At 35.4% G+C, this 27,767-nt stretch overlaps 1 protein-coding gene across 1 annotated transcript in view; it reads left to right on the top strand.

Moving 5' to 3' along the window:
• The window catches only part of LOC108673931 (phospholipid-transporting ATPase ID), a 33,967-nt gene extending 8,041 nt beyond the window's left edge, over positions 1-25,926 (top strand). Inside the window, exons 2-30 of the mRNA XM_047881691.1 lie at positions 943-1,001; positions 1,577-1,789; positions 6,524-6,610; positions 7,147-7,265; positions 7,658-7,813; positions 8,066-8,240; positions 9,464-9,533; positions 9,841-9,982; positions 10,933-10,983; positions 11,439-11,601; positions 11,933-12,001; positions 12,981-13,146; positions 13,510-13,619; positions 13,926-14,117; positions 14,535-14,603; positions 15,393-15,495; positions 16,259-16,395; positions 16,889-16,947; positions 16,978-17,256; positions 17,294-17,394; positions 18,813-18,941; positions 19,413-19,560; positions 20,191-20,266; positions 20,755-20,986; positions 21,489-21,511; positions 22,398-22,472; positions 22,832-22,963; positions 23,557-23,774; positions 24,517-25,926. Of these exons, the coding sequence (XP_047737647.1) occupies positions 943-1,001; positions 1,577-1,789; positions 6,524-6,610; positions 7,147-7,265; positions 7,658-7,813; positions 8,066-8,240; positions 9,464-9,533; positions 9,841-9,982; positions 10,933-10,983; positions 11,439-11,601; positions 11,933-12,001; positions 12,981-13,146; positions 13,510-13,619; positions 13,926-14,117; positions 14,535-14,603; positions 15,393-15,495; positions 16,259-16,395; positions 16,889-16,947; positions 16,978-17,256; positions 17,294-17,394; positions 18,813-18,941; positions 19,413-19,560; positions 20,191-20,266; positions 20,755-20,986; positions 21,489-21,511; positions 22,398-22,472; positions 22,832-22,963; positions 23,557-23,774; positions 24,517-24,616 (3,653 nt within the window). The 3' untranslated portion in view covers positions 24,617-25,926. The remainder of the gene's footprint in view (positions 1-942; positions 1,002-1,576; positions 1,790-6,523; positions 6,611-7,146; positions 7,266-7,657; positions 7,814-8,065; positions 8,241-9,463; positions 9,534-9,840; positions 9,983-10,932; positions 10,984-11,438; positions 11,602-11,932; positions 12,002-12,980; positions 13,147-13,509; positions 13,620-13,925; positions 14,118-14,534; positions 14,604-15,392; positions 15,496-16,258; positions 16,396-16,888; positions 16,948-16,977; positions 17,257-17,293; positions 17,395-18,812; positions 18,942-19,412; positions 19,561-20,190; positions 20,267-20,754; positions 20,987-21,488; positions 21,512-22,397; positions 22,473-22,831; positions 22,964-23,556; positions 23,775-24,516) is intronic.
• The last annotated feature ends 1,841 nt before the right edge of the window (positions 25,927-27,767 follow it).

Genomic DNA, 27,767 nt, shown 5'->3' with positions numbered 1-27,767 from the left:
GTACCCCAACTGTGCTCAAGCTGTACTCCATTTGTGCTCTTGCTGTACTCCAACTGTGCTCAAGCTGTACCCCAACTGTGCTCAAGCTGTACTCCAACTGTGCTCAAGCTGTACTTCATTTGTGCTCTTGCTGTACTCCAACTGCTCAAGCTGTACCCCAACTGTGCTCAAGCTGTACTCCATTTGTGCTCTTGCTGTACTCCAACTGTGCTCAAGCTGTACTCCAACTGTGCTCAAGCTGTACTACATTTGTGCTCTTGCTGTACTCCAACTGCTCAAGCTGTACCCCAACTGTGCTCAAGCTGTACTCCAACTGTGCTCAAGCTGTACTCCAACTGTGCTCGAGGTGTACCCAAACAGTGCTGGAGGTGTACCCAAGCTTCCCTCGAGCTGTGCCTGAGCTGTGCACGTAATTAGCTGCACGCACAGGTCAACAAGCAGCGGCTGTTTACCAGCGCCGCTGCAACGAGGCGAGCGACGAGGCATGCAGCCTGCCGCGCGTCTCTCTCAGCCTCCTCTATATTATTACATCCCACTCGTCTATTGTGATCACCTTCCCTCTTCCTTACTATTTTCCTTCCCTCTTCGTTTCGATTCTTCTTCCCCCATCAGTAATATATTCCTTCCCTCATCTTTACTATTTTCCTTCCCTCATCAATACTATTTCCCTTCCCTCATCAATACTATTTCCCTTCCCTTTTCAATAATATTTTCCTTCTCTCTTTCATGCTATCTTTCTTCCTTTTTCCTTACTATCTTCCTCCCCACTTACTTATTAGTTTCCTTCCCTCTTCTTTACTATTTTCATTCTCTGTCCCATGCTATTTTACTTTTATCTTCCACACTATTTTCCTTCCCACTTCCATGCTATTTATTCACAGGAATATATCACAGGATTATATCCATTCATTCATCCGCCTCTTAATCCGTTCGATGTTCCAGAAACGGAGCGGCGTCTTCGGATGAACGACGACGTTTACAACGCCGCTTTTAAATACGCGGTGAGTTAAGAACGTTGTGTGGATAGCGTGTACGTGACATATTACTAAATATTATTATCAATATGGTTATATTTTATTAAATACATGACGATATATATTATATATTAATAAGAACTTGGTTCATGCTCTTAAAAAGTCTTACGAATTAGTCTTCGTACTTCAACCAAATGTCACTGATTGGATAAATTCCGCTTTGGTTGATTTTTTTTTCTTGTTAATGTTGATAACAATTTTTTTCGACTAGGTACTAATTTCAGTAGATTAGTACACAAATGCTACATAAAAAATCTTATATATGTTTTTTATCACATGGATTAAAGTTTTTTTTTAACTTTGAGACTCAGTTTTACAGTTTTTTAATACTACGAATATACTCCGGAAGTGCACTTATCATATTTTTTCTCAGAATATACCTCACTAGTCCCTCAAATTGCAATTACCTGTACTGAATGTACGAGTAATAATAAAAAAAGCGATATCAATTTTAATCTATTGAATGATAACGAAATTTCTGATAAACTAAATTAACTGTCAAATTTTAAATGCAGCGCGTTTGATTTTAACGTCATTTGCAGAACAACTTCATCAAGACGTCGAAGTACAACATCGTGACGTTCCTACCCATCAACCTGTACGAGCAGTTCACGCGTCTTGCAAACTTCTACTTCCTGTGTCTGCTGATCCTGCAGCTCATTCCTGTGGTGTCCTCCCTCAACCCCATCACTACCATCCTACCCTTGCTCGGAGTCCTGTCTCTCTCGGCTCTCAAAGACGCTTATGATGACATCGTGAGTTATAAAATTTGAAACTTAAAATCGGTTAAAAACTAGGTTATCAAAGACGCTTATGATGACATCGTGAGTTATAATATTTGAAACTTAAAATCGGTTAAAAACTAGGTTATCAAAGACGCTTATGATGACATCGTGAGTTAAAAAATTTGAAACTTAAAATCGGTTAAAAACTAGGTTATCAAAGACGCTTATGATGACATCGTGAGTTATAATATTTGAATCTTAAGATATCGCCTAAAAATTTAATGCTGATTTCACTTAAAAATTAAATGCTGAATTTGCCACTTTAAACGACGNAATTATTTCGCATACCAACCACCCCAATTTCACGAAAAAATTCTTCAATGTCACCATTTCTACAATGGATTACAATATATCTTAGAAACGAGTCTTGCTAGTTGATAGTGATGTGAACTGTTGCAAGTAGAAGTTGGAAACTCATATTGCTACGTTAATACATTACACTGATCTGCGTCAATGTCATTCATTTTTTAAACCCTGTTCACAAATTGCGGTCAGTAGACCCTCGTTTAAGATCGTAATCGAATAGGTACATTGGAAATGAAAAATCTTAGGATGAGTATAACATTGAGAAATAATCTCAATTCCATGTTTTTCCGACATGAAATTATGTGAAAGAACAACTCTGGGAGAGTTTGAGTGCCGAATTTCATTTTACCGGGAACATCAGTTGGCAATTTTGGAGACATGCTAACTCAAATCGCATCCTAATGTAATTTGCCTTCCGTGGTGAATTGTTGACAATGCAAAAGATGCAAGCATTACAATACAGATCAATTTCAAGTAATATGCAATTTGGCCTTGTTTTTTACGAAACTGGTCGTACCGTTGGTACATAAAGCCTAAATGCATTTGATGTTGATTCTAAACGTGTGGAACTAAATAGTGTATATATTGCGAGTAATTATGCAGGAATTCTAGGAGCTTGAATTTAATTACAGGTTACTAATAATTTCTACAAACTTTTTTGCAGTTGGCGCAGTAACCTCAGTCCCCATTCAGTAGAGCTCCGACAGTAGAAGATGTTTTCGCAGGAGGCACAGGAAACCTTAACAATTGCGTTAAAATCATCTTACGGGAAAACAAATTTTAGTAAAACATTTTTCAATGCACTTTACTGTACTTATTACGATTTAGCTCTACTAAGTTATATTTTCAGTTTCTCCAATGGCTTCAAGCGTATGTGGGAACTTCATAATAGTTACTTTAGGACGATCTTCATAACGGAAACTTTAAATTATTTTGATTATAAAAGAATCGATAAAAAAATTGTTTATATTCCAAAAATCTGTCAAGCTGTGCCCAGCCATTCTTAACGAACTTTTCGTCAGGGAGAATCTTGTGGAGGAGATGAAGAGGTCGCTTCTTCCCCGTCTTCAAATCAAGTAGGGTTCCTTGAAGAATTTCGTAAAGACGTCGGGTAAAAACTGTTGCGCGTTTCAGTACTTTTCCACTGAGTTCCATGGTCCGAGTGTTGCTGTTCTCAAAGAATATGTCTACAACGGACACTTCTGATCATAGAAATCCTGAATGAGACTGATTTTAAGATCACCTCAGCTCAAACAAATTAAGAAAATAGAAAAAAATAGAAGAAAAAAACAAGGAAAATGAATGTATACTGTAATATTTTTCAAAAGAGTGATTTCAGTGCTGAATGCCACCGAAATTTTTTTTTCATTAATCAGATATATAAGCCAGTTTTCATATTTTTCTTATGTTTAAGATTAGCATGGGTAAGAAAGTCAGAAACAAAATCAATGCTATAGCTAGGTAGCCTCGCGAATTTCAAGCAGTTACAAATGATTCGCATTTATAAAGGCCAGTTACATTGCCGAATATTCTTTCTCTCGAAACTGAGAAGTAGGCCCCTAGAAAAGTTGAAAAGACTACGAAGATAACCCGTATCCGTCACGCATATAAATAAGATACATTAATCGGGAAGGATGGATGGACAGAAGGATAGATTGACGGAACGCTTGTTAGATAAGGGATTTTTTTGCAACGTATGCATGAATTTCTCAACTATATATTGTAAGAGCCGCAAAATAGCAAACACATTCAGGTGATCAATTCGCCCGGTCAGTGAGGAAATGAGAAAAATAATCTCAGCATTGAGATGTCGCTCAATGTACATGTTTATTGGCCGGTTGTTCGTCGCAAGTATGCTGGTGCAAAAGAAAACTTATAGGAGCTTCGTTAAATCTAATGACACTGAGAAATTATCACAGTTAGGCTGACTTATTTTAATGCAAGATTTCAATTCAAAGAAATCGAAGTTTAAAAATCACATATTCATAAAAATGTTAAAATAATATTTATGCTCACTGACATTAATTAATTAATGTTAGATCATTAATTCCTGTTAGATTAAATGAATGGCTGATGAATTCCCATCTAAATTTCTATGGATTTGGAAACAAAAAATAATCTGCAATAATCAATTTTCACCAACAATCAATTATTCTAAACCTCTATTTGAAACTTAAAATCGGTTAAAAACTAGGTTATCAAAGACGCTTATGATGACATCGTGAGTTATAATATTTGAATCTTAAGATATCGCCTAAAAATTTAATGCTGATTTCACTTAAAAATTAAATGCTGAATTTGCCACTTTAAACGACGACAGTTAACTTTGATTCTCATGTCTTTCATCACGATTTTTTCAATGATGGTCTAGTTTTTAGATTCCAATTAATAAAGTCCATTATTTAGACATCATATCAATTGCAAATTTAAGGACAGAATAAAAATATTTGTCATCTTTTAAAGCTATTGATGCTCGCATACTGTGCTGCAATAAATCTTTACAAACTATTTTATTGTAATATTACGAGACACATCCAATATTTTCATGTTTACGATCCGTCTTGCAAGTTATTTCGGTTTACCAGAGCTAAAAACACTATATATGTGACGTGAGTGAGTCAGGGATTTATTCAAATATTAAATTTAATATTTGAATATTAAATTCAAAGCTAAGCAGAGTTCCTGTTGAAAAAGATCAATAAATTATTTACTTCTGTACACTGAAAGGTTTTTTATGGGCCTCTAATTCCGTCAAGTTAATGCATTTTTTAGATACTTCTGTCCATGAATTGACCTGGATGAACCTATTGATTTGGAAACTGTAAATAAACGATAAGTATCGTTAATGTTCATTTCTGAATAAACTTTAGTTCCAGCGAAAAACTTATATATTGCTTCCTGTCCTTTAAAATTAGTGCTGAAATTAGCTCACTATTTTGTGATTCAAGTGTAACTATTGTTAGTATTCAACAAGAGTTTCTCAGATATCATGTTTGTATCAAATGTTCCTTGTTGTGCACGACATTTTAATTCATTAATTTGTTCAGACATTCTTTAAATTAAATATTTTCAATCACATGAGCAGTAGTAATTTTAAGGACATTTTAACTGGTGTAAATGAAAAAATATTCTAAGGTTTTCATACGACTATCTTTTAATAGTATTTTAGACAATTCAGTTTATTTTAGTTTTAGCCAGTCAAGTTTATTCTCGTTCGACGATAGCGTCACGCGTAGTCAAGTTTGCTTGTTCAAGTTTAGAATTTCAGGTAGCGTGTCATCGCGCTATTCTTCTTCCAGCAATGTTCAGAGCCTGATATTTTAAGTTTTTAACCAGGAAAATTTTAAGAAACTGTGCCTGGAAAGTAATGATAAAAACTTGTTGAACAGCTGATGGGAGTTTCTATCTAGACACAATCATTATTAAATGTTCTAAGTGTATATAGCTGAACATTGCCTAAATACCGAATTGAATGACATTGAAATTATCGAGACTTTGTGCTAGTTTGAAGCATATTTTGCGCGTAGTACTGACTCATATTAGAAACTAAGTCTATGCAATATATGAAAATTCCTTCTATCCGTGCCCACAACTTTTATCGAATACTTTTAAACTAAAACTCAAACCTCTGAATAGCCCCGAATCTCCGTCTAGAAAGTTGACATTTATCGGTTGGAGTTACTGATGGGTCAACTTAAGTTCACGAATTACCGACAGTTAATGAGTAATAAGGCACCAATTAATAAGGAAGTGTTTATATCTCGGCCAACAAGTGGCTGGTAAGTTTAATTTTTCTAATTTAGCTCTCGATTTATGGTTTTAGATGAATCATCAGTTAGTAGCAGTTATTTCGGGCTGTATGTTCGAGGTTGCAAGCACTGGACGCTTAGGGTCCAATTTCCGTAACTTGTATATTGTTTTAAAAAACATATTTTTAAAAGCATATTAAAAGTTTACATCGCAAACTTTTTAATAGAAATTACAAAAAATGCAAAATCAGAACGAAATAATTTTAAAATTGTTTTCACTCAATTTCAAATTTACGGCTATTGCCTCGGGTGATATTTTTATAGTTTATGATTATTTCCGCGATTGAGTCGAATTTTTTTGAAGTTTTTCTGTGCACACTTGCTTAACGGCAAAAAATGAATTTATTCATTCGTGCATTCTAAATATCGTTAAATTCTTCGACAGAGAAACCTGCATGATCTAAACATTTTTTTCATGGGGCTGATATTTTTCAACAATATCAGGAATAAAATTGAACCGAGGCATTTGCGCTGTTGTTAAGGACTGCTTTGCGTACTGACCTTTATCGTTGTGTATTGTTCATGGTAGCACAAAGTTAAAAATGTTTTTAGAGGGTACGAGAAAAGCATTGAGATTTTTTTCTTTCAGCAAAGACATCGCAGCGACAAACAAGTGAACAACCGAGTCTCGCAGGTGCTCAGGAATGGCGTCATGGAAGAAGTCTTATGGAAAAATGTAAATAATAAATTAAGTACCTCCAGGATTCGATTTAGAATGTAAAAATATCTCTTTGTAAGTTTAAAATGAGTGTAGTATTGATTTTGACTTTAATTATCGAAAAGTTTTTCTAAACTCCTTAGCAAACTACGTTGCTCTTGTTTTCGAATTTATAGAACTTTTTCATATAGTCTCTTACTTTATATTTTCTTTGAGGTTAATGTAAAGACAAGTCACGTCATGTCAAGATTCATAAATCCATATTGTTTTTTCGTTTGTGAAATTCATCTTACATCTTTTATATTTATTTAACTGCAAATTTTACGACATCTATGTATTATATGTATGTGTATACCGTATATATTTAAGGTTGTGGGTGGCGACATAATATTTCACTAAAAATTTATATTGTATTTTGCCGATTGCATCTATCTAGCCACTTCCAATTATATGTATATATATTTAAGGTTGTGGTGGGCGACACAATATTTCCCCACAAATTTTGAGTGCATCTATCTAGCCACTTACAATAATTATATGTATTTGTATTTAAGGTTGTGGTGGGCGACATAATACGTATGACGAGCAACGAGTTCGTGGCCGCAGACCTGCTACTCCTGAGCACGTCGGACGCTAACGGCCTCTGCTTTGTTGAGACGTCCGAGCTCGATGGGTGAGTCATGGGTTACCCGATGTCTAATTTTTGTGACATTGAAATTCACTTGCAACACGTAACGGCAAGTTTTGAATTTATCCCCCACTTAGGTGAACAAACCTAAAATATTGCAAAATATTTTTTCGAAATTCTAAAACAAACAAGCGACTTTAACTCATGTTATTTTTCTGGAAGTGTTTTCATAGGAATTTGAAAATTTTTATATTCTAAGGTAGCTAAGAAAAAACAGAATAATTCGATTCTATGAAAAATATATCTTTTCGCTTTTGGATTTTTCTCCCCTTTCGAAAAACATAAAAGTGCATTTTATCTCCTGACTTAACACCCATTATTCGTTATTAAACGTGTTAAATTATTACACAATTTTTGAACAAAAATTTTTTTGCCAGTGAGACAAACCTGAAGTGCAAGCAGTGTCAGCCTGACCTCACCGAGCTCCATGACAACGTGGAGCTCATCAGCGCTCTGGACGGGGAGGTTGTGTGTGAGCCTCCCAACAACAACCTGTCCAAGTTCCAAGGCACGCTTACATGGCGTGGAAAAAAGTGAGATATGATGCCAATGTCAATAATAATATAAACATGGACTTTATTGATCTCACTCTATCAATCTTACTAATATCTGCAATACTAACATTCAACACTACACACTCTCTGGATCTGAAGAAAATGATTTAACTTATTTCCAACTTGGCAATAATTTCAGCCGCGTAAATAATTTTGTTCCAACTTGTTCAAGTCGTGCTTCTATTATATTGCTTAGGCTAAAAGTATTAAAAGTATTGCATCTGTATTCAGGTACTCTTTAGACAATGAGAACGTGTTGCTTCGAGGTTGCATTTTACGCAACACGGAGTGGTGTTACTGCGTCGTGCTTTTCGCTGGAGCTGAAACCAAGCTCATGCAGAACGCTGGAGAATCTTTCTTCAAACGCACCAGCATGGACAGACTTCTGAACACCATCATTCTCGGGGTATGTCTTGCTTACAGACAAATGCTTTGAAAGCGTTTACGCTTTCTGACACCCAAGCTAGTTGCGCGCTAGTTCATATTTTTCATTTACTCGTTCAAATTGATTTTGAGTACACTCATTCTTGAGTGTTTGATACATATGATCATCGTTACATCAAGGGAAATAATTTTTGCCCCAAATTTTGAGAGATCTCGTGCTTGAAGCTTTCGATTCTTCATGTCTGCTATTGAATTCAATCTAATTTCGTTACATTCTGAAGCCATGCCAATGTTAAGTAATGGAATGCTAATATTAATAACTCGGAACCATTATACTGTTTTAAATAACTGTTTTCTGCTTTTTACCGATACCTGTAGGGAAAATGTAAGTTTATTTTTGTCGGCTTTCATAGGTAGTAATAATGACAAGCGTTCAAGTAGCCTGAAATGTAAGTAGCCATTTTTTTAAGAAATTAAATATATTCAATAGCTTCGCGCAAATAATGGGAAATTGATCGCTTGTGTCTTTCGTGCAAATTGTGTAGCATATATACGTACGAATGGAATGTAACGAAGTAAAGTGGAAAGCTAGGGACGAAGAATTTTGCGCTTACGCCTGTCTGCTTCTTACGGTAAGTTTAGATCAAACGTAAACTATCGGGGTTTGCGAGAGGCAAGTCAGAAAGAGTCTATTAGACGTACCTATAAAATCTTCACCTTGGCCTCTGAATACTGTTATTTTGCTTCTATTAATTCGAATTACAAAAAACTGTTGGTTTAGATCTCTTTCCTTCGAGAGCGCTTTAAACGAACGGTTAAAATATATAATCAACTTCTTCTAAAACGCAAATAAATTCATCACGCAATCGTCGATTCACGTGACATTATCAATGATGAAATGGTGATTTTATTTGGCGTTTTATTGCTTATAAATTATTATTAGGTAACTTAGGATGTGAGTAGACCAATGAATCAAGTATTTATATGCCTAATTGGCTCCCGTTTCCTGGCAATGACTATAAACTGAAGAAAATGTTAATTTTTACGGACCGTCAATTTAAAAGCAAAGAAAATACTTTATTAGGTATTTGTATTAAAAATAGGTACTTTATACTTTATTATTTTAAATACTTTATTGGTGTTTTCTTTGCTTTTAAATTCCTGGTTAACTTGCGATTCAAGTAAACAAGTGATTTTAATATTTACGGACCGTGTTTCATTCTTAAATCGAACTCGCTACACCAGATCCTGCTGTTCCTTCTGGTGATGTGTCTCTTCTGTGCCCTCGGCAGTGGCATATGGGAAAGCATTGTTGGTGAGATATTTTCTATCGGTAAACTTATTTAATTAAAAACTCTCATGAAAATGTGAAATACAAAAATTAATTTTGGGTGCCCGAATTTTAACTTGGTATGACTAATTGTTGTAAGTAATTTTGGTCCATATGAGAATTTTCAGTGGTCACCCGTCAAATAAGCCTGAAGATAATGAAAATTTTCCCAGCGATACGAAATTATTTGTTTTCTCAAAGATGCACAAACTTGTAAAGTCCTACAAAAATTTCATTATCTGCAAAATCAGCCCAAATTGAATCTAAATAATATTATTTTCTCTCGCACCAGGCTTTAAGTTTCAAGTATTCCTGCCATGGACTGATGTTATTCCTCAAGAGAAGAATCGGGGAGCCGCAGTCACGGCATCGCTGGTCTTCTTCTCGTACATCATTTTGCTCAACACCTTCGTGCCTATCTCGCTCTATGTCAGGTACGTCGTCTTGCTCCATATTTAAATAAATATAACTCAGTACTCACTGCAGTGAGTTACAGAGAGCGCATTTTCTCGTCGACGAAAACTTGAAGTCACGGACGGACAGACAGACAGACGGACATGGAGAGCACAATAGTGCATTTTTCCCATAAATGAGAAAATGCGCAAATGCGCTAAAAATAATAAAATGAGCTTAAAATTTTAAATAATAAAATAAAATGCGCGGTAAAATTGTACAAAAACGTACAAAAAGCTCCCGGAGAAAGACTTTTTTTTTTTTAAATACAAACTATCAACCTGATCATAAATCTAAATCTATGTCAGGTACGTCATCGTGTCTTGCTTTATATTTAATGTAAAATTACTGTACACTATAATTCCCAATGAACACTTTTGTGTACAATAATAATAATTAAAAAGCATTGAGAATGCCACGAAAATTCATGGCACTTTCATAGAATGGGAATATCGAGGATTTCGTGGCCTTTTCTCTGCTTGTGAATTCATGCTTACTTTTCCATGAAAGCTTATTAATGATATGAATACATGTGTACATCAATAAGGGCATATGGCTACTAATTCGTCGATTTGCGTTGTCAGAGTTTTCCATACTCTCTGTGTATTCCATTCAAACTCATTAATACCTAACATTTTTTTTGCTGCTAAATCTTGACAATATCCATTTGCATCACTTGAATAACTTTTGAGATCAACTGTGAAATTTATGTGTGATTTATAGACCGACTGTGATATTTATTTAAGATTTAATGACTAACTGCGATATTTATGTATCATTTAGAGACAAACGTCGGTATTTATACATGATTTAAAAACTGAATGCGATATTTACATTTGATTAATACCGTTATTTAATCCCGATATTACTATTATTATGGCATTCATATTTACATATGATATAAAGATCAACCGTTATTATTTGGATTTAGCGTGGAGATGATCCGTCTCTTCCAAAGTCTGCTCATTAACTGGGATTTAAATTTGATTTAATACCGTTATTTAATCCCGATATTACTATATTATGGCATTTAGCGTGGAGATGATCCGTCTCTTCCAAAGTCTGCTCATTAACTGGGATAAGAAGATGTGTTATTTGCCTTCAAAAACTTACGCCAAAGCCCTTATTCCATTCAATCTCATTAATACCTAAAATTTTTTTGCTGCGAAATTTGCATCACTTGAATAACCTCTAAGATCAACTGCGATATTTATGTGTGATTTAAAGACCGACTGTGATATTTATTTCTATGATTTAATGACTAAATGCGATATTTATGTATCATTTGCAGACAAACATCGGTATTTATACATGATTTAAAACTAAATGCGATATTTTAATTTGATTTAATACCGTTATTTAATCCCGATACTACTATTATTATGGCATTCTTATTTACATATGATATAAAGATCAACCGTTATTATTTGGATTTAGCGTGGAGATGATCCGTCTCTTCCAAAGTCTGCTCATTAACTGGGATAAGAAGATGTGTTATATGCCTTCAAAAACCTACGCCAAAGCCCGCACCACAACACTGAACGAGGAACTCGGACAAGTTCAGTACATATTCTCTGATAAAACTGGTACTCTAACACAGGTGAGACATCAACATTATTCGCGTCAATATTTAGTATGTTTTTTTTTTAATTTCTATTTGATGAAAATAAGCAATTGCTTGAAAGAATGCATATGTGTTTCCTAATTTGTAACGTTATTCAAAATATTTAAAAATCTTTTAAGTCAAAAAATTTACTTTTTTACTCATTATTTCTAGTTGCTTTTGTGTCTCTGAATCGATAATGAAAATTCACCACCTCTTTAATGCTTATAAATACAAATAAATGATTGTTTCTTATTCTAATATTTTATTATTATTCGTTACATATTATCATGTATGATAGTTTTTCATCCGAAATAATATCCCGCAGAACGTGATGACATTCAACAAATGCTCCATCAACGGAGTGTCCTATGGCGACGTGGACGACGATCTCGAGGTTTGGGGCAGCGAAATTTTAATTTTCTTTTAAGTTTTTAAGTAAAATTTTATTTCCATATTATTTTAATTATTCTATATTATGCCTTCATTATACAGAATGAAAAATATTTGGTTACTTTTGATGCTCTGATGAGATTTTTTAGCTACAAATTTCTTTCGTAATTCTTAAGCTGTGGCATTTTCCCATCCCATATCTACTTTTACGCTTGATCAAAATTACGAAAAGTTCAGTGTTCATCGTTGATCGCTTAAAATTTCAACCCCAATCTTAAATTATTTTGCGATCCTTTATAGGAAATTTTGCGTTCAGGGTTATGACTAACCCATTGATTTTTTTACAACGTTTATGGTGGATTTTGTATTCAGGGTTACGGCCAACCCTATGACTTTTAATGATTTTTTTTTGACGACGTTTACGGTGAAATTTGTATGCAAGGTTACTACTAACCAATTGATTTTTTAAAAAACAAGTATTCTGGCTTATGTGTTCAGGGGTACGACCAGCCCATTGACTTCTAAGGTTTTTTTTTTGACGACTTTTACAGTAAATTTTGTACGCGCGGTTACTACTAACCCATTGATTTTCAAAAACATTTATTTCGGCTTATGTATTCAGGGTTATGACCAGCCCAATAACTTCTAAGGGTTTTTTTGTAGACTTTTACAGTGAATTATGTAGGCAGGGTTACTACTATCCCATTGATTTTTTAAAAACATTTATGATGGATTTTGTATACAGGGTTACGACGAACCCAATGACTTCTATTTTTTTGACGACTTTTACAGTAAATTATGTATGCAGGGTTACGATAACCCATTGATAATTTAAAACATTTATTCTGGCTTATGTATTCAGGGTTACGACGAACCCAATGACTTCTAAGGGTTTTTTGACGCCTTTTACAGTGAATTATGTATGCAGAGTTACGACTAACCGATTCGTTTAAAAAAACTTTTATTCTGCCTTATGTATTCAGGGTTACGACCAGCCCATTGACTTCTCCGGCAACCCATACTCGGAACCATCGTTCGTGTTCTACGACCGCAAACTCACCGTGGACCTGCGCACTCACGACCCGCACGTCGAGACGTTCTTCCTGCTACTGGCGCTCTGCCATACCGTCATGCCGCAGGAGGAGGACGGTCTGTTCTCAGCAGAAAAAAATAATAAATTGCATATGTTTTCTGTTTAATAATTTTATTGATGAATATCTTGTTTTGATTGGGATTAACCTCTACCTGAATTTATGGTTCACTCTGACTTTCATTTGTGTAAATGGCTCATGATGCAGTTGCTTTCGAAGTTTTTTTTTTTTGCTGTAAAATTTTTCATCGGAGCTTATCTCTTGGAAAGAGATTGGTTACTGCCTTTCCTTAATTTTTGATCATAACTTAATTCAAGAATTATTATCTGGTTTCGGTATGCAATAGATTTTTTTCGTTCTTTGTTTCGTGATTTGTTTTCTGTCACTTTCGTTGTCTGACGCGTTCGATTACGTGGTTCAGGTAAGCTGGTGTATCAAGCGCAGTCGCCGGACGAGAGCGCTCTTGTTTCCGCGGCCAGGAACTTCGGCTTCGTTTTCAAGTCCCGGACTCCTAACAGCATCACTGCTGTGGTGAATACGACTAGTTCAAATTGAATTTACAGTGAAAATACGCAGTGCAATATGCTCGCTCTAAGTGTTAATGAATAAAATCATTAGTATTCATTTTATGATATTAATGATATTAATATGATGATATTATCAGTACTTGCGAAAATAATCGAGCTCTTTTCTTAATTTCAACTCAATTACCTACAATGCTATTTTTGCGCTGTACATCGATATCGGATAATTTTAATGCGAAAATCAAGTCTAATACATAATTCCCTTTCGATGATTTTTTTTCTCGATGATTTTTTGATTGAACATTTCTTTAAGATCAACGGCGAAGAACAGACTCACGAGTTGCTGTGCATCCTTGACTTCAACAACGTTCGCAAAAGAATGTCCGTGGTGATCCGGTATGACGGAAAGCTTCGTCTTTTCTGCAAAGGCGCCGACTCGATCATCTTTGAGCGCCTGAGAGCTGACCAAGAAGAGATCAAGAGTATTACTTGCGAGCATATTGATGTGAGTTTGTTTAGCGTTGCGAGCATATTGATGTGAGTTTGTTTAGCGTTGCGAGCATATTGATGTGAGTTTGTTTAGCGTTGCGAGCATATTGATGTGAGTTTGTTCAGCGTTGCGAGCATATTGATGTGAGTTTGTTTAGCGAGCCGACATTTTATTTGCTCCATCTGATGGTCCAAGCATTCGCCTTGTTTATTCAGTATAAAAATTTGCTCGTAATGTTTTTAAAATTATAGTGGCTTCAATTTCATACTTTTTATAATTTGAAACATGCGGGTGAGACTTAATATCGTACTTATTCGATTGTTTGGTGTTGTTAGTTTGTTAGTTAGCTGATTTATTGGGTGTGTACGTCTGACTGCAATAAAAAATAATTTGCATGACTTACGCTTAAACGTATATTTTTTTCCATATCAGAGTTACGCAGGCGAAGGTCTGCGCACGCTCTGCCTCGCTTATAAGGATCTCAGCGAGCAATATTACGCGGTAAGTATGAGTTTTTTTAAGCATGCTCAATTATGTATGTATTTATTTTTCCGCACGGTAGCCGGAATGATGTTGCCTGAGAAACTTGTGAAGGCTCCGTTTCAACATCACATCTGATCTGGATAATTTTTATATTTTTTTGACCACACTGTTTAAATTTTTTAAAATAAAAATGTACGTTCTACTTGTTATTTAATTTTTTTGAGCCATACATACAATTTCTATTTATCAATTGGAAGCAGATGCAGATTGGAAACAGATATTAATCAAATTAACAACACCTCCAATTAAAAAAAAACATTTTATTTAAATTTCAGGACTGGTGGAACAGATACCAAGATGCTGCCACATCTCTCGAAAACCGTGAAGAAAAAGTAGACGCAATCTTTGAGGAAATCGTTATCAGAGTTACGCAGGCGAAGGTCTGCGCACGCTCTGTCTCGCTTATAAGGATCTCAGCGAGCAGTATTACGCGGTAAGTATGATATTTTTTGAAGCATGCTCAATTATGTTTGTATTTATTTTTCCGCACTGTAGCCGGAATGATGATGCCAAAGATACTTGTGAAGACACCGTTTCAACATCACATCTGAAAATTTTTATATTTTTTGACTTCATTGTTTAAATTTTATAAATAAAATTTTACGGTCTACTTGTTATACAATCTTTTGAGCCATACATACAATTTCTATTTATCAATTGGAAGCAGATGCAGATTGGAAACAGATATTAATCAAATTAATTAACAACTACTCCAATTTAAAAAAAAACATTTCATTTAAATTTCAGGACTGGTGGAACAGATACCAGGATGCTGCCACATCTCTCGAAAACCGTGAAGAAAAAGTAGACGCAATCTTTGAGGAAATCGAGAAGGATCTCATTCTGATAGGTAATTTTTAATCGTTTGATATCTATGAAATTTTTCCCTTTTTTGACTGCTTTGATTGTTTTTGAAATGAAAAACGAGTCAACGAATTTCATTTACTAAATGAAATAAAGTTAGAAGGTTTTTCTTTGAACAAGCTCGATAACTATGATAGTTAATCAGTAAGTAAAATGATTGCGATTGTGATATTCACACAATTTCACCGATACACTTAGTTATTGTGTTTTTTTGCTTAATTATTGGTTGAGATAACGATGGTCATAGTAAGCTTGATTATTTACGACAGTGGCATACTAAAAATTTAAAAGCAACGAACAGTCCACAAAAATTCATATCTTTATAGAAAACGTTTCGGAGTCCAGCTCCATCGTCAATTCTTAGAATCTAGAATTTACATAGAAAGTCACATGTAAATAAAACTGAAAGCATACAATTACATGCAATTGAGAGCCTACAATACAATTGCTTTCAATTGTATTAACATGTGACGTTCTATGTAAATTCAAGATTCTACGAACTGATAATGGAGCAGGACTCCGAAACGTCTTCTATAAAGGTATGAATTTTTGTGGACTGTTCTTTGCTTTTAAATTTTTAGGTAACTTGCGATTTAAGCAAATAAGTGACTGTAATCTTTAATATCTTTAATACTATTAAATTGTAATTATTGTAATCTTTAATATTATTGTAATATTTAATAATTTTTAATATAATCTGTTCTCTTTATTACGACTGTAGCATAATTGAAGAATTTTGATTATTCCAGGAGCTTCAGCCATCGAAGACAAGCTCCAGGAAGGTGTGCCTGAAGCCATCGCTAATTTGTCTCTTGCTGGCATCAAAATTTGGGTCCTGACCGGAGACAAGCAAGAGACCGCCATCAACATCGGCTACTCCTGCCATGTGATAAATTATATAATATTGCTATACTTTGTTGCTTTTTTTCTTATTCGAATACGTATTTGAATTTTAAAACTGTTGGACAATTTTTGCTGGTTTTAAAACAGGCGGATTTATTTTCACGTTAGCTATTCAAACAACGATATTTGATCATAATCATGTTCCAACCGTTGTGAATATGATTGTGATTGCACACTTTAATTTAACTGTGCGAAACAATAATTTTCCTAGAGAAAATTGGATTTTTTCTCACTGATAGAAATGACAACAAAATCAAAATCATTTGATTCTGGTGAAAAATTCTGGATTTCACGTGGATCCACGATACATCCTGACAAATGAACGGCACACCTTGTCCAAATGGTGACTCCTGCATCGCTATTTGGACAATAACTCTCATTTCTCTGAGTGTATGGACACGATATCACTATTTGGACAATAATTTCTCTGAGTGTATAGGCACGATATAAAATAAACAATCCTTGTTATTCGTCAGCTGCTGACGGATGAGATGCACGAGCCGATCATCGTGGACGGCGAGACGGAGGAAGACCTGTCTCTTATACACATCTAGATGTGTATAAGAGACACGCCCTGCCCTCTCCCTCGCCCTGCCCTCTCCCTCGCCGTGCCCTCTCCCCCGCCGTGCCCACTCCCTCGCCCTGCCCTCTCCCTCGCCGTGCCCACTCCCTCACCATGCCCTCTCCCTCGTCGTGCCCTCTCCCTCGCCCTGCCCTCTCCCTCGCCGTGCCCACTCCCTCACCATGCCCTCTCCCTCGCCGTGCCCTCTCCTTCGCCCCTGCCCTCTCCCTCGCCCTGCCCTCTCCCTCGCCCTGCCCTCTCCCTCGCCGTGCCCTCTCTCTCGCCCTGCCCACTCTCTCACCGTGCCCACTCCCCACAGAGAGGGAGAGACCGGCCACTCGCTGGTAGTGAACGGCCACTCGCTGGTCTTCGCGCTGCAAGACGACATGGAGGAACTGCTGCTAGCCGTCGCCTCGCAGTGTTAGTTGGTCTTGGAAATTTATTATGTTTTCCTACAAATAATGTTTTTAGGTGAATTATATTCTATTATGAATACTCCATTCTCATTGTATGCATTATATTCATTGTGGTTTAATTTTTGAATAATTGTGGCTACACATTGCGGCTGAATGATTTTGAATCAATTGGTGTATGATTTGCGTTTGTACGTTTAAATTTTTTAGGTAGAAAGGTGATGTAAATGAGTTCGAAATTATAACATGATTTCATGTTTTTCATGGCCGAGTTCTATAAATTTACGACCAAAATTAAATAACGGAAAGAGAAGCATGAAAATTAAATGCAGGATTTCTATTATGAGGTAGTTTTTTCGTTCACTTCGAACATTCTAACAATTATGCACAATCTAATTATTTAATTAGGTATATCGATTTATAATGTTCTGTGGATCCCTCATGATGAATATTGAAAGGAAACTACAACTTAGTTTAGATTGTAAAGTCATTATTTCCCGTAAATTTATCGCTCCTAATTTAAGATATCGTAGTCTTTTTTTGAAAATCTGAAAAACTTTTGAAATTTTCTCTACGAACGCAAGATTACGATGACCATTGAATTATTATCATCTTCATTTTTTCCACTAAAAACATAACTTAATGTCATATTATAAGTTTGTGATTGGCACGATAAGTCCATGGATGAAAATGACTGCATTTTCAAAACGATAAGTTGCGCAGTAACGATCGTTTATTATCTAGTCTTCGTCACGTGACATAATAACAATCGTGACCGTTGCACCGGTTGGTCTGTGTCTCCATCACATATGTCCGATAATACAACTAGATACGATACAGCAACTAGTCATGAAATACGGCAACCAGATGTAGTTCTTGTAACTAGTAACGAAATAGAAATTGGTTGCGATATGGCAACTATATGCGGTTTTATAACTAGTTGCGATGTTGAAACTACTTGCGATTTTTGTACTTAGTTAGGATTTGGAAATTAGTAGTGATTTTTGTACTTAGTTACGATTCGGAAACTAGTTGCGTTATTTGTTATTAGCTACGATATGGAAACTATTTGCGGTTTTTGTACTAGGTTACGGCATTGAAATTTATTGCGATTTTTGGACTAGGTTACAGTATGGAAACTAGTTACGATTTTTGTCGTGAGTTACGATATGGAAATTAGTTACGATTTTTTACTAAGTTACAGAATGGAAACTAGTTACTATTATTGTACTGCGTTACGGTATGGAAATTAGTTGCGATTATTGTACGTAGTTACGACATGGAAACTAGTTGCCATTTTTGTAGTTGGTCACGACATGAATGCTAGTTGCCATTTTTGTAGTTGGTCACGACATGAAAGCTAGTTGCGTTATTTATATATAGTTGCGACATGGAAACTAGCTTCGATCGTTTATGTTGGGCCAGGTCGCGCCGTGATCTGTTGCCGGGTGACGCCTCTACAGAAGGCCAAGGTGGTCGACCTCGTCAAGCGCTACAAGAAGGCAGTGACGCTCTCCATCGGCGACGGAGCCAACGACGTCTCCATGATTAAAAGTAATTAAGAATAATTAAGTTAACGTTAATAAAAATAGTACGCGGGAATATTTAACGTGGCGTTACAACGCGATGAATGACAGGCACGTTTTCGGCTTAAATTATTTTAGAAGAAATCATTGTCTCCCTTACACTTACGAAAATAATCTTCGAAATGAAGTTTTTTAGCACAATCGACCGATAGTGATTTTATTCAAACTCCTAATAAATATTGATTACTTTGGGACATGATAATAATTGTATATTCCGAGGTGTATATTGAAGAATAAAATACTTTAGTTTGTTGAGCTCATGTGATTATTATTTTGTGCCATTTTTACTTATTCTAAATTTCTATAATGAATTTTGAAAGTGTATAACTCATAATATACCTAATAAATAAACCGATCTCAACATCAGCAATAAAATTAAATCGTTGATACACATTAAAATATACATTAATAATAAAAATGTCACTCACATATATTTCAGTTGCCCACATCGGCGTAGGCATCTCAGGCCACGAAGGCATGCAAGCCGTGCTTGCGTCGGACTTCGCTGTAGCGCAGTTCAAGTACTTGGAACGACTGCTGCTGGTGCATGGACGCTGGTCTTACTACCGCATGTGCAAGTTCCTTACGTGAGTTCAGTGAAAATTTTAAGGCACTCTTCTTTTAATTAACGCTCTCTTCTTTTAATTAACGCTCTTAATTAATAAAAAGAATATTAACGCTCTTTTAACGCTTTAAAGTTTTATAAGCTTAGTCGTTTCTGAATTATGTGACTAATCGATAACTGCCGCAAATGATTTTGGATCTCCACCAAAGTTGAGATATATGTATATGTTACATTCGCACCTGCGCAGTGACTAATAATTTCCGGCATGTGGGTTTCGCCTTTTTAGCGCATTTTATCATTTATTGAAAAAATGTCCTATTGTGCTCGTCATGTCCGTCTGTCCGTCCGTCCGTGACTTCACGTTTTCGTTGACGAGAAAATGCGCTCTCTGTCACTCACTGAAGTGATTACTGAGTTATATTTTTGAATTAGGTTTTAACAGATGATTATCGCTAATATACGTGGGTCTCTGCCCAAATCGAGGAATATTGTCAACTTCACACCCGCGCAGTAGCTGAGACTATCCCTATGTGTTGGTTCACTCAGAAAAAATGTATCCCTATATGTTGGTATTCCAAAAAAATACTTAAATTATTACAAACAGATAATTAAAATTATACGTTTTTCTGAAAAAATGTGCTTCTTTTTTCAGGTATTTCTTCTACAAAAACTTCGCCTTCGCATTCTGTCACTTCTGGTATGCCTTCTTCGTGGGGTTCTCGGCGCAGGTAAGTTGAGCATTTTTTCAGCAATTAACTGAAACTAGTTAACAACTACGTTCTTTTAATTGATGCCCTGTTATTTCAAGTCGAGTAACAAAGCCAGTGATCTTTAAAATCAAACTTGTCGTTTGCCAATCTCCATACTACTGAATGCGCTTGTCCAACTGTCAGTGTTCGACACGCTGTTCATCTTCATATAACGCGATGCAATTGTTCAACATACAGTGTTCGATACGCTGTTCATCCCCATATAACTCAATGCAATTGTTCAACAGACTGTGTTCGATACGCTGTTCATCCCCATATAACTCAATATAATTGTTCAACAGACAGTGTTCGACTCACTGTTCATATCCATATAACTCAATGCAATTGTTCAACAGACAGTGTTCGACTCACTACTGTTCATGTCCATATAACTCTATGCAATTGTTCAGCAGACAGTGTTCGACTCACTGTTCATATCCATATAACTCAATGCAATTTTTCAACAGACTGTGTTCGACACGCTGTTCATCTCAGCGTACAATTTGTTCTACACTGCGTTACCGGTTCTCGCACTCGGCAGCTTCGATCAAGACGTCAACGAGGACTACAGTCTGCGGTTCCCAAAGCTGTATACGCCAGGCCTCGAGAATCGCTGGTTCAACAAGAAAATTTTCGTTCGCTCTGCGGGTCACGGTGTTTTGACATCTGGCGTCCTTTTCTTTGTAGTTTATGGTGAGTGTTGTCGTATTGAAACGTTTGCATTTTTATTAACAGCAAAAAAAATATTTAATTTTAAAAAACGTTGGCTTGTGTTGGATTGATTCTGTATTTCATTCACTTGTTCAATGTCGATATTTTCGGTTAGAAGTCATGTGAATCACTGCGATATTTTTTCGTGGGTTTAGTACCTGTCAAAAATTTGCATTTGTTTAAATGAAATGTGCTGAAGATGTTGACTATTAAAATTTAAAAGTTGAGTTTACTAATGATGGTTTAAAATTCGTATATTTAGGGTAGAGCCCTTAATTTCGACAAGTTTGGTTTGAACGAATGTTATTTTCATCTAAAACTTCTTTAGAGTTTTATTTATCTAGCAGTCCAATCAAGGGTCCGATAGTAGGGTTATGAAGTCTTACAATTTCTCCAAATGAAAGGTTTTGAGAAGTTTTAAGACTTGTTGACCCTTCTATCGGACCTATTATTAGATAGTCAGTGAAACTAAACTCTAAAGAAGTTCAAGATACAAATGGTATTCGTTCTAACCAAACTTGTCTAGTGATGATAGTTATACATCCAATCAATTGTAGTAAATGAATCATTCTATAAAATATAGAAGGATATTTCTTTATAATATAAAAAGAAATTATGCAATTCCAGCAAAATTCGCAATTTCTTCAATTTTAAATTTATGAAATTTAATAACGGATAGACATGCAAATATATTAATTTTAGCTGGTATTAAATAAAAAATCCTTCGCCTTTTCGCGGTCAAGCATAGAAATGTGTAGAAATTTGAATTTCTGGAGCCACTATGAAAAAGTATGTAGTCATAAGATAGATTTACTAGTATGGATTTTCCAAAATTTTGCATCATTTTGGAGAAAATCGCAGATGAAAATTTTATATTAACGCGATCACTATGGTAAAAGGAATAGAATTTTTTAAATTTATTAAATCTGATGTAAAGGAAACTATCAAGCTGCAATTTGATTTACTTTTATCGAGCTACTTTTAATTAATTAAATTAATATTGCTTCTTTCGACTTCCTAAAAAATGCGGAAAGAGCATCAAATTCACTGTCCGAGTCAAAACTTTCATTTAAACGCTCATATTTTAATTCCTGGGCATTGCAGCGGGTAAAGTATATGTATGGATAGATGGGCAGATGATTAGAGATTGACGGATGCATGATAACGTAGCCTCAAACATAAACAAGGGGTCGAGCTGGGCTTTTTGGAAACGCATTTTTAGTGACCATTTATGGTAACTAGTCCGCGAAAAGGTTAACCATGCTACGCCTCTGCGCAGGCCACTTCTACAACTCGATCACGCCTGAAGGGCTGACGCTCTCTGATTTCTACTCCTTCGGCAGCGTCTTGTCCTCCATCCTCGTCATCGTGTCACTTCTACAACTCGATCACGCCGGAAGGGCTGACGCTCTCTGATTTCTACTCCTTCGGCAGCGTCTTGTCCTCCATCCTCGTCATCGTGGTCACCGCACAGGTCAGGATTTATCTTCAAATTTTTATTTTTTCATCTCGATGGATAGATCAATTGTATTGTTAAAAGAATTTCAGTCGGATTAACATAAATAATCGGTTGATCGTAAATCGTTACTTGTATTTAAAAATTCAAGAGGATAAAAATATAACGAACGATGACTACACTGATAGGGAACCTAATGATAGACTTGCGTAAATATGGATATCACAGAATATATTAGTGTTCAATGAACTTCAACGTGTTATTACTATGACGTGCAAGGAAACATTGATTTAAAACACAGAATAAAATTAAAATATATGAATGATTTTGACTTAATGGACGCACTTACATAAATAATTTCCTCTATTCTTCTTTAGATCTGCCTGGACACCGGCTACTGGACTATATTCAATCACATCACGATCTGGGGCTCGCTGATTTTCACTTACCTGCTTCAGTATGCGGTGAACCACGGCTTCAAGGGCGCCTACGTTAATTCTCTTGCGATGGTGAGAAAACTAAGCAGAATGAGCTGCTCATAATCTGCATTGAGAGATGAATAAGATTCGTTATAATAAATTTGGAAGTAAATTTTACGCGTACATTTCATCTATTATATAAGTTCTTTGTTCATAAATGAGATGTATTAAATAATGAAATGTATTAGTGTTTTTATTTAAACATGTTATTAGTTAATTTAAAATTTAAAAATATAAATAATGTCTAAAATTTGAGTTCGTAGCTCATTTCTTTGTACGACTTGAACGTAATAATCTGCCAATGATGGAGATAAGTTAATTGAATCTTGGGTTCAAAGTCCGTAGACTAATATCTCACGTTGTAAGTCACATGCGTGTATTAAGTTCCATAGACTTTCGTAACACTCTTCACCACTCGTTCCTAAATCTACACGAGTCTTATTATAATGAAGAGTCTTATTATAATGAATTTATTATTATTATTAAAGAGCCTTACTATAATGAAAACTCTTTCAGTTTACTGCGATCAGTTCAAAAATTAATGATACCCATGTTCACATGGTTATATTATGAAGTTTAATGAACTAACATTTGAATGGTAATAACATTTTTCCTCTCATCAGCCAATGGGCGAACCGGGATATTACTTGTGTTCGCTGCTGGTAGTCGTCATGGTCATCTTGCCAGTGCTAGCTTGGCGGTTCTGGAATGCGGACGTGCACCCGACTCTCTCCGACAAAGTGCGCTACAAGCAGCAATATGAGAAGAAAGGCGTTAAACCTGCCAAACCTCGACCCATGCCTCGACTCTTCCGGCGACAATCAACCATGCGCAGACGAGCGTATGTTTCAGAGTTTTGTTTGTATTCATTTATGTTTCCTGTATAATTCTTGCTTTGTTAATGTTTTTTTTATGGTTTTAAAGTTGTGAAAATAGGTTTGAATCTCATACATGAGTTTCAGAAGTTTGGAAAGCGACTGAAAATCTTTAAGCTGTGCAGTTCCATAATTTTGCTGCTTAGTGTCATTGTTTTCAGTTGTTCAAGTTTTGAGCTAAGCATTTGTTTAACACTTATCAGAGAATTTTTATAAAAAATAATTTTATATATCTATCGTCAATGTTTATCAAGATTACTTCACAAGAATTTTCAGTATTTCTCCTCTAATTGTAGCGTCAGTAATATCTGTGCTGCGAATCGTTAAAATTGGGTATTCATTTTGATTTCTGAATTAGTGCAACACCGATGACTCGTCTTTATATAAAATAATAATATAAAATAATGGTGCCAGCTTTCAATTAGGCCATGTTGGCCTGCCGAGTCTTAACCACCCGGCCACCTTGCCAATCTCGACCAGAATTTTACAACTAGTTGAGTTTCCGAACCCCCAACTCGCTACTCCAATCTTGCCATTTTCAACTAGTCGTCCGTCTCTAGCTCAGGCCACCCATTAATTTTACAACTAGTTGCCGTTTCCGAACCCACAACTCACTATTCCAATCTTGCTGTTTTGAACTAGTCGCCAGTTTCTAGCTCAGGCCACCCATTATTAAAGCGTTGCATCATCGCTTGTGTTGCATTACAGGCTGGGCAAGTCAATGCGGTCGGGCTACGCTTTCTCCCACCAAGAAGGTTACGGCCGCCTCATCACGGAGGGAAAACTGCTTGGTGTGCGACGCTTGTGATTCTGGCCACTGCTTCTCTACACGAGGTCACTTCTACTGGCATTTATAACATCTTGTTGACATTGATAATTCATCTCTTGAGATTGAAGTATTCGGATTATTGCCGTGAACATAATTCATGTGCATGAAAGGAAATTTTTAAACATGACAACGAAAGTACTGTTGGGGAACATATTTTAGGAAAGATGTGATGATGCCGAATGCCATTAGAAATAATTATTCAAAATAGTGAAAGTCATCGATTAGGATGTGGTTGTAGCTCATTGTTAAAGCCGATTGAATAGAGTTCGAGAAATGTTGTTAGCTGATAGTCATGTTTGAAGTTTGAGGTCCTATTAGTATTTTTATCTGAAAAAACGAAAATTAGCAATTTAATGTGATACTTGTTGGAGAAAACTCTTACAAATGAAGTTATGAAATGAAATACTTCTGCCAAGATAAAGTTATTACTGAACAAAGTGCGCAAGTTTTACCAATACAAGACTTACGGATAGCGTCTTCTGCTAAGTGTATTAGTGTGAAACTTTAACAGCGTTTAATCGTACAATCTTTGCTTATCATATAGATAAGCCTTTTCTGTGCCTTTTATAGCGTAAGTTTCCATTAAAGTATCCAATATTTGTTTACCTATTTATCTAGAAACATAACGATAAGAGTTATTTAAAACGTGAATTAATTTGTGACGTGATTTTGTGAATATCCCTCCAGGTGTTAGAATGACTTAATTAAGAGCAAATCAATCTAGTGGCGCAACTTGATGCTGTATAAGCGTTTAAAGAACATTATTTTATATACTAATAGAAAATTTCAAACTAATATTTTTCAAGCTGGATAATATTTTTATACATTCTTCACTTAAATTCGAGAGTTTATACCACGATTTGCCTGTGACTAGATGTATATTTCAATGTGAATGGGAAGATTGTGTGGTAGTTTTGTCGTTATAAGTCTATTTAATTATGCGTAGTTGGAAGCATAGGTTAGTGCTTTATTGCTTGAGGAATTATTTGCCTAGTATTATTTCGCGATTTTATATTTTTAACAACCAATCTATGCATATAAATACAATTGTATAGTTTTTTCCTAGTCAAATGTTAATTGCTCTACAATTTTAGATGAAACGATTGAAAATCAAGAAAACTGCCAATGTACGAGACAAATGTGTTATTTTAATTCGTCATGTAATAGTCTTATCAATTAATCATTACAACTGGTCTCTAATTTGAAGTATGCAAAATAGGAATGTACGGTAAACCAAATAGAAATTATACGGATACTGATCAAGTTGAAATACAGTGGTTGGAAATTTATCTTATTTACTCACTTCTATTTCTTCCTCGCAACACACAAGACGTTAACGTCAGAATGAAGTATTCCATTTAGTCCATGCATTCTCCTGGGTTGAAATGTCAATTTTTGATAGGGCAATGACGAAGACCGAGAAAACAATCATAGATATTATTTATGTCACTCATCAGTAATGACAAAATAAGACTCGCAGACAAGACTTTCTCGGACAGAGGTGACCGCATGAAGTAATTGTCGCAAGCCTTACATACAGAGAGCATTTCAGGAAGTAGTAGTACACGAGGTGTGCATTCACATATACAGGAAAATTACTCCGAATAGCGCGCTCCCACCGGAGTTTTAACGCTGGTACTTCAAATAACTAGAATATGCAATAATTTAATTTATTCTGTGCTGGATTGAAATATAACGGGTGAAAGTTATTTTTTGGTCAAAACAGAAATTTTTCATGTTCAAGTCATATAGTCCGTCTCCATAATGGTTGAATTCAAATGCTGAAGTATGGACGTGTTCTTAATGTATGGACGTATGTGTTCCTGAATAACAGAATATAAGCGTTATTTTCAATGGATTTAATAATGTGATTAGCAGCATATCCTGCTTACATGTAGAAGAAATAGGAAATTTTATATTTTTTCAGAGCCTCCTCAAAAGCTAAAAGAGATGTACATCACTTGTTTTATGAAACATGAAATGGTGACACTAAATGTACACAAATTGATACATTAAATTGTTAAGGTTTGCTAATGTGAGGAAAAATAGCGTTTCGAAAACGTTACTGTAGTAAATTGAAAGTTTACATGCTGCGGTATACGAGTCGGCAAAGAAAACGTTCAAGTATACAGATAGCCGAAGAGGTTCGTTCCTACTTCAACCTGTTTAAGTCATTCAGCGTCTGGGGGAAAAAGTTTCCAAATGTGCTGAATTAAATATAAAAATTGTAAGTATAATTTGAGTGAATCCTCTTCTTATATAAAATAGAACTTACGGCCTTTCCGATGATGCATTATGATGTTAATGTTGTCGGTAGGAGTACTACTTTTGAGATACGCATCAAAGACAGCCTAAAACGGGTAAAATGTTCAATGCAAATTAATACATAAGTGAAATTTATAAATTAAAAAATTCACCTTTAAAAATTCACAATTTTATATATTAGAAAAAATCTTACAGCCTGATCATATCCTAAACATGGTAAAAACTTTCTATTCGGGAATTTTTAATTTTAATTCAACTTAATTGGTGGAAATGAGTATAAACCAATACTTGTCACACGTTGGTAAACAAAACCCTTATTCAACTCTGACCTCTCGTTGGCAGTGAGGTAAAAAGATATAAACATGAGTGATCGTAATTTGAAAGTTTAAATTGCGCCCCAAAATGTATGATACATGCATTACATATAATTTGATAAATATTGTCACACAAATTACGATGTAAGAAATAATCAACAAGTAGTGTAAAATTAACGAGGGAATACTTTTCAATTACCTACTTACCTGTTAAATATTATAACAAAATTCGGCAACATTACTTTGTCTTCACAGCTCTCGAGCGGCAACTAAATGAACATTTCCTCTCCGGATGCATTAACAATCATAAATTAATATTTAAATTTTGTAATGGCTCTAGACAATATTCCAAAAAAGTTGTTGTTTGTCTGTTTTCTGTTAGTTTTGAAAAATATATAGGTAGGTTGAGCGAGAGGGAAGCAGAGAACCAGACTGAGGGTAAAGACACTTTTTAACTCGATAAATAACCCACCCTCGGAAAGTTTTAGCCGACTTGTCGTCTGCAAATTCTCTGCAGAAATCCGGTCAACCATAATTAGTTAATACATTCA

The sequence above is a fragment of the Hyalella azteca genome, unplaced genomic scaffold (assembly GCF_000764305.2).
Source record: "Hyalella azteca isolate HAZT.00-mixed unplaced genomic scaffold, Hazt_2.0.2 contig8602, whole genome shotgun sequence".
In the NCBI taxonomy this organism is placed as follows: Eukaryota; Metazoa; Arthropoda; class Malacostraca; order Amphipoda; family Hyalellidae; genus Hyalella; species Hyalella azteca.
The sequence above is the reverse complement of the archived record's forward strand: the minus strand, read 5'-3'. Positions and strand labels throughout refer to the sequence as shown.